Source organism: Branchiostoma belcheri, unplaced genomic scaffold (assembly GCF_001625305.1).
Source record: "Branchiostoma belcheri isolate BF01 breed outbred unplaced genomic scaffold, Haploidv18h27 scaffold83, whole genome shotgun sequence".
Lineage (NCBI taxonomy): Eukaryota > Metazoa > Chordata > Leptocardii > Amphioxiformes > Branchiostomatidae > Branchiostoma > Branchiostoma belcheri.
The window spans coordinates 506,356-517,596 of NW_017804498.1; the positions used below are offsets into that span (position 1 = coordinate 506,356).

At 42.5% G+C, this 11,241-nt stretch overlaps 1 protein-coding gene across 1 annotated transcript; it reads left to right on the forward strand.

Moving 5' to 3' along the window:
* Positions 1-4,237: 4,237 nt before the first annotated feature.
* Positions 4,238-7,172, forward strand: LOC109486866 (secreted Ly-6/uPAR-related protein 1-like). The gene is made up of 3 exons (XM_019790776.1): positions 4,238-4,318; positions 5,850-5,983; positions 6,328-7,172. The coding sequence occupies exons 1-3, from the start codon at positions 4,285-4,287 to the stop codon at positions 6,553-6,555; spliced, it is 396 nt and encodes a 131-aa protein (XP_019646335.1). The 5' UTR covers positions 4,238-4,284; the 3' UTR covers positions 6,556-7,172.
* The last annotated feature ends 4,069 nt before the right edge of the window (positions 7,173-11,241 follow it).

Consider the following 11,241-nt stretch of genomic DNA (forward strand, 5'->3'; position numbering starts at 1 on the left):
GTGAGGGGACTGGTGGGTAATTTGGAATCTACCATTCATTCATGGGTAGGAAATGACTTGAGTTAACTTTGTAGTCTTGAATGAATTTGACGCAAGAAACCGCCTTTACAAATTTAGTAAACCTGATAAATGATCAGACGAACGGTAACTGAACAGTAGACGGCCGATAAAAAATATTTTTCTGGTCTTTTGGCATTTCCTGTTTATATACTAGTATATAAGATGCCTGAGTCACAGACAAAGCTGGAGATCAAAACATGTAGTTGAAAACTCTAAAATTAGCACTGAACTGCCTACGTGATTATCTAGATGAATTATCTGAGCATTGTATACAATTCTTAGCCGGACTCTACATACTAGTAGGTTACACTGGTTGATTATCGCGAGGGTAATTGTTTATCGCGTCGTGAGTGCTTCCCATGGTGCTGAACGAGATATCCACCCGCCGACTCGGCTGCACCTGCTCCAAACTACCCTCGCTGTCCCACAACGATCGGCGAGAGCCATCTAGAGACTTTCGAAAGAAGTGCAGGCTGTATTTCCAGCTAGGAAGCCAATAATTAAAAAGACGCCTTCAACAGCGTACCAACCATCTTTCCAGCCCAAAGTTATAACGGTTGTGCTGAGTAAACGTGAAGTGAAAATCATCTCGAATCTGTTTAGTAGAATTTGTATGGGGATTCGAACTCACGACTTCTTTGTCCAGAGGCAGGGTCACTAATAACTGGACTATGTACTAGTATAACACGTGAATTCCTGTAGCTGCAGACTTAGAAGATGTAGCGTTACAGTTATCTATACAACCAGGAACGTTCAGAGAGACAAACATCAGATGTTCCGACTGCAATGCCAGATAGGTTTCATTCTAACTGCAACGAAAACTATTTTCAAGCAAATGCGGGATGCCAACCACCCTTTGCATTCTTTGATGCCCTGCGACAGACACCAGAGCACACGGCGGTCCCTGAGAAACGGAAACCACATCTCCACACCGAAGTTTAGAACTGAAAGACTGAGTAAATCTTTTCTGTTTCAGGCAATAAGCCTCAGTAACCAAGATTTGTAAATAGTAGTCCGCCTCTGTTTTAATGGACCGACCTACAAAATTTTCAAACTATTTAATTTTAATCGTCAATGTCGTACTTTTTAATGTGTATCTCTTTCAAGGTTTTTAATATGTAATCACTTGTGCAATTCAGCCAACAATATGCATATGGCTGCCAATCAATGTGAATAAACAGTATCAGTATTCTACGCAAGAGGAAAGCTCATGACGGGCCAGCTACTCCCAGCATTCCTTTCTCTTGTTTTGTTTTGTTTTGTTTTGCTTTGTTTCTGCAAATGTATGAGGAGACGCCAATTAAAAAAATTATGTTCATAAACCAAAATTTCCAAACCTAACGACACGGAATAAAGAAAGGTTGTCTTTCTCACTAATAAAATTCATGGAACAGCTGACAGGCGGGCAAAACTTATTTGTTGTCACACATTAGAGATGACCCCTCCTGAGTGCACTGCTATAAAAATAACAGGCGAAAGGAAAGCTTTTCCCTCAATGTGGCAGCGTCTCGATACAGAAAACCATTGGATTCATCTATATGTCCTCACAACATTAACACTGTTCAGTAGTTCGCGACCAAAAGCGTGGAAATGGGCCGATAAAAGATATGGTACGACGTTTGGAGAAAGTTCATGGCCAAGCCGACCTATCCAACGAAGTTGCGGGAGGATTCAAGATCTAATGTAAGGACGTCTTCTAATCTAAGGACTTAAGAACGTAGTAACATCTTGGGTCATCACCGGGGTACCACAAAAATGATAAAATCATCATGGCACAAGGATAGACTCTGCTGCAGAGTTTTGTTCAGAAATGTCAAGGTCTAAGATGCTCCATCTAAACCATCAACAGTCAAATAAAAGCACAAAAATAAGAGGGAAAAGATCCCATTGCCGTGGTGATCTCTCCCAGTTCTACCCGAAGAGATCGTTACGAAAAGACAACATAACGACGTGCCTTCAGGTAGTGGCCCTCGATTCACGACACATGACCAAATAAAGCTCAACTTTAAATGCTCTCTCGTTGGAAGAATCGTTCCCCGAATGGAAGGACATTTCGTTGAAGGCATACCAGTGGCTATTCCCAATCCTGACGGTGTCGTCATAGCGTAGTACCATACTTTCTTTAATGTAGCCTACGCGTCTCCCAGGATATTCTATCTGTAATGGCTCTTGCGAAGTTCATGACCGGTCGACCCCATACGTGTATGTGCGCCTCGATAATGACACCAGTTCCCAACCAGGGCCGAGGTACTAGGTGCCAGCATCACCAGTCGACTGATACATAGCTAACTAGAAGATGCCGTTCTCGTTAACAGCTAGGTGAAAATACTACAACGTAATATTGCATGGTTCCTGTGGTGATAAAACGTCACGGTTTCACCACTACGAAGAAAAGATGGCGGGAGAGAAATTGTCAAAGCGCCAAAGAGACAATCTGGAGTGTGCATATGGCTTAATTACTGCAATGTCCATATAGTAATATCCAAGATTCTTGATGATTTCAAGAACTTGATTTCCTTGTATATCAAAGTTTTTGTTGAAAACCATTTTTGCTCCAATTCTATGCTATGCGGAACATTTATTGTTGTATTCATATTTAAGCAAATGGTAGATGATGTCCTTTACCTTCAATTCAATAACAACTTAAAGAACGGTTACTTGGTTACATGTCACTTGACGGTAGGGAAGCTGAAGAGACGCTGCACATAAATGGACATTAATGACTTATTGATTCCATTTTCCGTACTTCGCGTGCCAACACGCGGCATTAAAAGGCCAGGCTTACGGCTAATGGCTGCAATTAATCATTGAGAGCACTTGGATGTTTTCTAAGGTAAGTCGATTGTTGTTTAAAGGACACGCTAAATCTCGACGGGCCTGGATTAATGGAAAATGTCACCAGTCGCGGCACGAGCCCATTTTGGAACGATTCCACCGTCCCTGAGGAGTGCGTGTGCGTACGGTGGGGACTTCTGTTCTGTTGTACAGAACACGCCATTCACTCAACCACTTAAGAGTTTAGACATGCACGTCTGGGGACGGCCAAACTCAAGTGCGAGCACAGCTACTGCAAATCTTAACGTTCGCTCTCTCACGCGTATGTTTTATAAGTAAACTTCATGGCGCAGTCACACTCATCGTAGGCTGTACGATTTGATGCCGCAGTGTTTTAAGGCATGGCTGTGTCAGAACCAACCACTGAGAAGGATCTAAGGCAGCAAAACTCTTCCGAACACATGCACGACAATCACAACGATCCGCTTGCGATCGCACGACGATCTTACGATATATGTGACCAGAAGAGAAGGTCATTGACCCTCGGTATAGTAGCCTAATCTGAAAATATAGGAGGATTCAGCCGAATCTTTATACATGTATCATACGTATTGGAATGAGTAATACAATAGACGAATCTTTATACATGTATCATACGTATTGGAATGAGTAATACAATAGGGGGTTTAACCCTATCAACCAAAATTAAATACAAAGCACAAAAAAAAACAAGATTTTCAAAGGCCTTGGAATAAGTGATTATTACTATTTTCATCATCCAATGACGGAATGGATGCACGTCAACCATCTATTATTAACCTGTTCTCTATTGTCTGGAGAAAATAAAAAGCTGGACCAACATATGAGGCCATTAGACTGCTGAAAGGGGAAGAAGAACGTGACCAAAAAGGTGAATCTCTTTTCTTTCTATGTAGCTCCAGACTATAGATTTCAAAAACTAAAACTTAGTTGTTTAGACCAATGTAAACATTACATAAAAGGTATCCCTTTTTAAACAACTATGAGCTTTTTTATGCACAAAAGTTCAGGAAGCAGGCTGTCACTTTGCGTGCCTTATTAGTATGAATTAATATGTAAAATTGGGTTCCAAAAATGCATAGCTGGTATAACCACGTTTCTGTATAGCTGGTATAACCACAATTCTGTGTAACACACCAGCTTGTTGTTTCATAATTGTTGAGATTACTTAGCGGCTATGCTAGCCAATATGACCTGACTTCAGTAATGTGTTTTAAAGCAAAATGTAAAGTTTCAGATGGAATGTCAATATATTTCACATTCGTCTACTGTACCGCGAACTTTGTTTCATGTGATGCAATCAATTTTGATCTTTCCATTGTATTCATGTTGTATGATTGGGTTCTTTTTTTTCTCCTTGGTTAGGTTTTGTAAGACCACCCGTTGAGCACATAAACGCAAAAGACAACAATGAAGACGGCATTGACAGTACTGCTCTTTGGAGGTAAGGTTTCAAATGGATCGTGATGATTTATTTCCATTTATTACATAAGTATGTTTTGGGCAGCATAGACCATATTTCCATTGTTTGAGAACGCCGGCAGTGTGACGGTGAATAAAAAAAAAAACTGGTCGTGCAATGAGAGTAATCAGGTGAGAAATGCGTAGCCCCTACCAGGCTTCGGGAGGAGGTCGGAAAGAGTAGAAATTGGCCAAATAGAGATATAACATGCCAAGGGAGTTGGTCCGCTATAGAGTACAGTTTGATTCGGGAGCGGCAAACTGTACTCTAGAGCGGCCGGACCAACTCCCTTGGCATGCCGTCTCTCTATTGGGCCGTTTTCTACTCTTTCCAACCGCCTCCCGAAGCCTGGTAGAGGCTAAGAAATGCGCCTTTTCCATCACAAGTTGAGACGTTGTCTTTAGCATTAGTTCGAATTAAGAAGACAGATTTCCCCGGGCCCTAATGCACGCAATCACTGGTCACACCACCGAGCTGAGCTATCCTGGTTAGAGATAACAGAAATGCGCTTGGTGCTTTGTCAAAGCCTTAATGGTTTGAAGGTCTTCACGAACTGCCAGATGAATAAAAACAGAAGGCGGAATAGGCTACTAAGAACTTTTGTGTGGCCCTGCGACGGCCACCATATCGACTGTGATAAAGGTAACTACCCTGTGTTGAATCCATTGAAGGACGGTAGAATGCCTGGTCGTACAACAGGTCGACGAAGTTTGCAATATGGTCTCCAGACATGACCCACCGATAGCGTTTTGTTACTGTCCGCACAATCGGCTGCATGGAAATTTATGTCAAATCTAAGAGTGCTCAGAACATTGTCATCAAGCTCGAGCCGTCTTACAGGACCAAAACAGTACACACATGAACAAGAAATCTGTTAGTACAGTACAAGCAAACCCTGCCTGTGACATATGCTATTTCATTTCGAAGATTTTTAAGACCAGATCTTTATATTTCGTTAATGGAACTGTACTCGGGCTATAACGCATACGCCAGCTAGCCAATGTCCAATGAACAAGTTTGAGACTGAAAAAAAGCGAAAAGCGCATCGCCACATGACGTGACCATACATGAATGAGTAATGAAGGCTAATGGGGCAATGATGTACCTTTGATAACCGTCAACTTTACATGGTGCAGACCACTTAACGGACAATTTCACGTTCGCTTCCTTCTCGATCTCATTGGTCAACGTCATGTTGCTATATGATAATATGTCTTACTTGCTATAGTAACTACGTACCAAATGTTGGCACAGAGAATGAGTGCATGACTTCGAATTTGAGAGCTAGCTTTTCTTTATGCTGATGACGGCTGACATTATAAAGTAAAACGCACAATATGTAATGCAGTCGGAGCGTAAGAAACATTTCTTTTAATAGCGTGAACCTTTCACGATGTCCAAAATGTCCATTTTCAGTTTGGAATATAGGACAGGCCGGTCTTCTGTATGGCCTGACTCATTTGAAGATCAGCTAATATGTCATGCCACCTGGCGTCTGCTTTTTGTCCTGCAGCTATCATTGGATACGGTGCTGGACAAAACTTCCAATGCTACTCCTGCTCGTCCACGCTGACGGCCAGCTCCGACTGTAAGAACGCAGTGCAAAACATCAGCACGGTCGCCTGTACCTCCGGCTCCTCCTGTTTCGTAAGTTTGACTTCCTTTGTAACATTTCATTAAAAGCATTCATGGAATAAACAACCTTTGGCAGCAAACTGTTGTTGCTACAGACAGCTTCCATACTTTAGTGTCATGTTGATTAGATTATATGAGTGGCATCTCCCTGGATCCCGAAAACTAATGCGAGCGTGCAAATAGAAATGTTTATCCCAAAAGTTGCCTTCATTATGAAATGTACGTGGTCATGACGGTTGAACTATCTATCTCTATCTATCTATCTCTCTATCTATCTATCTCTCTATCTATCTGCTTTGCTGGTTGATATATTCTGATCAGTTATGACCTGTAGTTGTTTTTTTGTCATTTTCTAGTCGGAAGTGGTGAAGGCGGGAGGGTTTCAGACCAAGATCGAACGTGGCTGCAAGGCCAACTGTGTGACCGATGATTCCTGCATGAACGGCCTGGGGACCGGCATCTGCAGGATCTGCTGCAATCAGGACAAGTGCAACACCGTCACGCCCGGGGGAGCGGGGACGGCCGGGGTGTCCGCCGCCCTGCTGCTCGCTTCTAGCTTCTTTACCATTCTCGGTGCTTTGTGAGAAAATAGATAACGTGAAACTCTCATAACAGCAAGCAGTTGAATGTATGACAAATGGTGTTGTATCATTAGGACATACTGTAGCCTGGTTAAATGCCTTAAACATCTTTGAAATATTGTTCGCTGCCCGTCCACATCTGTCTGTTTATAGTAAAGAACAAATCTATGAAGTCCCAATCATTACGCCTGATACAAAACATTGGTCCTTCTACACTTTGTCTGTTTTGAGGTTATCAGTCTAATATATCACAACACCATTGTTGATTTTTTTCTCAACTGCTACATTTCTACAGAATAATGTTTAGAATTGAATACAATTAGCCGTATATGGTTTGCATGCATGACCTACCAAACAAACAAACAAACAAGCAAGCAAATAAACAAACAAGAAAGAAAGCAAACGTTAACCAAATTCTATATGACGGCTGCAGCTGTGAATGACCAGAAAGTGTCGATGACTGGCTGCCAGTTTGACTACAACTCTAATGTAATGTTTCCCTGTAGCGATATAATTACCTACTCCACGGTGGTCAGTTGACTGTACTGACGTGTCTATTGTTGCCTTCGGAGGGCGCAGTATTTGCATGTATGCTGGTTTGGATGAATAAAGATACACAAGGAATTTGACTAGACAGTCTTGGCGACCTTTTTGTCTCCAGTAAGCTCCCGGTGTCAATTTGTACTCGTGCCAGATATGTTTCCCGACATTCTTGGGGTTTCCTGTGTACCTGTGAGGAGCGGTGTGTGTGTGTGAGTGTGTGTGTGTGGGGGGGGGGGTATTGTAGTGGTCGGGCTGTTAATATTGTAACCCTAATCCTAATTCCTGGCTCTACACATGCGCAGTACCTCACCTGACAATTACTTGGCAAGTCAAGTGACGTCAGACACAGTTTCCAGATTCTGTATTTCTGCATACTTTTGCCGTACCAATATTTTAATACTAGTAGGATAATAGTCAAAGACAGCCAGTGACATTGCAACATACTCTGCAGGTAGAACACGAGGCTTCTGCTTATTTTTGACGTGTCTTAGGTGGTTCTATCTGGCTTTGCTTCGGTCTTTTGTACTGGTATCTTTTTGTCGCCAATCAAACTTTTGGATATTGACCGCCCAATGATACCGTCTACTGCAGCCACCAAAAGATCTGCTTGGAGATTAACTGCAAGAAACTTCTGTAAGTAAGGTACAGCCGAGCGGATGGAAATGGAATATTGATTCTTTTCTTGTTATAAATTGTGATGCTTTCTATTTTGGTACTATCATATTGCATTCATAATCACACATTGGACCCATTTATCTTTAATTCATTTGTCATATTCTGAGTAGTGAGATGTCAGATTAACTTAGTTAATGGGCTCTCCTCGTCGCATCCTTAGAACCCGATGTTTATCCTAAGCAAACCTGCTAGAACCATGGTAACAATTCATGCCGTCAGGTATTTTGGGCATTTTTATTTTTAAACCTTTCTACTCCAATTGTCCATCAAAAAGAACGGATGAGCAGTGAGCGCACATCACACCCACGCTGTGCCTTGCTACATCGTGACGTATTTACGTGGGAACAACTAAAATAACTCCTTTGCAATCAGGCGAAAGAGGACGCATTAAGCAATGCAGGAGTAGTATTTCTTCACTGAGCGGTATCCTAGCAAATTTATAGTGATGTTGGTGTTAATGTCATTTTGAAGCTCCTTACTACCATTATTAAGAAAGGAAGCAAACGCCTATACAAGCAGAATGAATTCACTGAGAGATACATAGCAGATTCGTAGTAGGAACAACGTCGGCGTTAACGGCATTTTGAAGCTCATTATTGCTTCCCCACTTACAATGGAGGGTTTTCAGCGACAGTTTCAGTACGTAGTAGATTTGAAAAGAAACGGGCGCAATGGACACGAGAAAAGTCACTGTACGTGCTTTGCCTGATGTGTGCAATCGGGGCGTTGAAAAATCAATCATTAATAATTGTGGACGTTCCATGGTAGACCTGGGAAGGACACCATAGAGATGTATACAACGAAGCGGAAAGAAAGTAACACAAATAGGTGGCCCTTCAGAACAAAAAGTTATTACAACGTTGAGAACAAGGATATCATTTACGAATGAACTGAGAGATATTGCCTATAAGGTGGAATTTCTTATTGTAAGCTGCTTATCTTATCTTTTGAGTTGTCTGTTGCACAGGCAATTTTTAGTGTTGCAAATCATAGGTAGAATTATGTTGAAATAGGGGGCGCTAAATTTCAACCTCACCATTTGGTACCCTACTTAGATTTAGCGCCCTTATTTCAGAACACCAACAAAACACAACAACAAAGCACGACACATGGCTTTGAGAAGCGACTGGAAAGAGTAGACAGACCACATGCCAGGATCGAGAGTCGGTCCGCGCTGGCTAAGATAACAGTTTATTTGCCGCTCTTAGCGCGGTCCAAGTCCCCTGGCATATTGTTTGCCTATTTGGCTAATTTCTACCCTGCCCAGCCGCCTCCCGATGCCTGGAGAGGCTAGGTGAAGCCCGCGCACCGCAAACCACGCCGCTGCGCTATCGCCGCCAGCAGGATGTTCACCTGTATCTAGTACCGACCACACTCAGTCCTCTGTGGAATCAATAACTGCTAGTTGCCATCAGTAGAACCGAGCTGACTAAATGGTTTGCCTGTGGTGGTCCAGTTGGTCTGGTGTGATAACTGTTGACAAATTATTCAGACATCCAATTTTGGCTCCCAGTTCTACCATCAATTACACCCTGAGAGAAGGCTGGTGGAATTTATATACATGTATTTCCACTGTGCGCTGTTGTAGTATATATAAATGGTACCATCATCGTTGACAAAATCTTAGGCGTCGTATATCATCAGGCCTGCGATTGGGCCGTCTTATAAATTTAATGTCGTACAAATTTCAAACAGGCTATGACAAAACTAACCGCCGATAAGGATCTAAGATAGCCATCCCTAACAAGACAGTTCCATTTTGTACGACACATGCACGACTATCCCAAGAATGCTCTCAGTTTGTGCTCGTACGACGACGGTACTACAAAGGTGACTGGACCCTTATACACGTAACCTTTGTCATTTCTTTTATATGGTTTAGGAAACATTCCTGATCCCTAGAAACCGACGTGCGTAGGGTACACAAGTGGGTGAGGATTTAATTTAGAGGCCCTTATTTCAACATTCTACCTATGATTTGCAACACTAAAAATTGCCTGTGCAGACAACTGAAAAGCAAGATAAGGTAAGCAGCTTACAATCAGGAATTCCACCTTATAGGCAATATTTCTTATTCGTACATGTTTGTCGTTCCTTATCTTAAGCCTGTGTTATTACGCTTGTATTATGCGCCAGAAGCATTTTATCGTATCAGAAGTTGTTACTGACAGGAAACTTAAATCAGAAGGCGCCAGAAAATGGCCGGCTTAGGGAGAAACCATGAAAGAATCGAGATACGAGTTTATAAAAAATCCTACTATAATTATAACTGCCAGAAAAGAAATTGTCATGGTCCTCACTGAGTATCCAACCATCTCAGTTGTACGTCTGTATTCAAACTGTTGATCAGAATAAAAACTGCACTTCGAAAACCAAACCAGACCAATCCACCTTTGACAGTCAAACTTTCGAAAGCCTTACTTTCTTTTATTTGTGTTACTTTCTTTCCGCTTTTTTTATTTGTACTTACGGTTAGTCCTAGGGCACGAACTCGTCATAAAGAAAAGGTTGTGTAACGGAGCTGTGGATCCCTTGGCACAGAAAATATAGGAAGCGCGCGCCGACCGCACGGTTCAGGAAACTAAATGAGCAGCGAGGCCAAAAGGTCTTCTGGCGGGGGAGGGATTTTGGCAAAGCTGTGCCAGTGGGTACGTCGTTCTGGGGAATCTGCGCCCAGAGCAGTTGTAGTTCTGTTAAACCAATTTTTCATGACTTACGTTTCAGATGATAGTGCGCCTGTGCAGTCTCTGTGAACCATGCTGATGAGTCTTGAACAATGTTACGCTAAATGAATATTCTTTAGCTTTGATATCATGTCTCATACATTCGCTATGTCTATAAACCATGTTACAGTGTTGTCATGAAGCCGACACGTCTTTCTGTCTAGGCTGTATCGCTTCTTTTACAAGGGAAATTTGACTAAGAACTAACTTTATATTCAAACATTGCCAGAACATTTCGAAACGCTAGCTCTGTCACACATTCAGGACCTGCTCCCGACCACGGCACTACTCGTATACAACCAAGGTTGGGAGCACAGTCTGACCAGTTTTAGGACACACGTATGTTTCGAGAAGACCTTTGATGAGACTTAAGTTTGACACAGCCGACCTTGCTCCCAACCTCCCAACATTTGTCGTCCTTGGAAGGTCGGGAGGCCAGGGTCTGCTATGTGCGACAGGGGCGTTTCTGAAGAGCCCTAACAAGAACACATGATCCCGGCGGATTCTAAGTAGCCATGGGCCGTCGCAAAATCAATGGTATTGAGGAAACAGCATGAAATACAACGTGCCATATCCATCGCTGCCCAAAGTAACTTTGAAAGTGACGTATCCAACATTTGTCGTAATGTTTGTACTCTCGAACCCAATCAGTTCGTTTGACCGCGCCTAGGCTAATTGGTCTGAGCAAGTGCCGTCCTTTGTGGTCACGTGATCTTCCCAAGGTTAAAAGATTTGACTCGTGCCCATC

Coding starts and splice junctions, on each gene's coding strand:
- LOC109486866 (XM_019790776.1), top strand. CDS start 4,285: ATGAAGACGGCATTGACAGTACTGCTCTTTGGAG. Junction 4,319..5,849: donor GACAGTACTGCTCTTTGGAG/GTAAGGTTTCAA, acceptor TTTGTCCTGCAG/CTATCATTGGATACGGTGCT. Junction 5,984..6,327: donor CCTCCGGCTCCTCCTGTTTC/GTAAGTTTGACT, acceptor GTCATTTTCTAG/TCGGAAGTGGTGAAGGCGGG.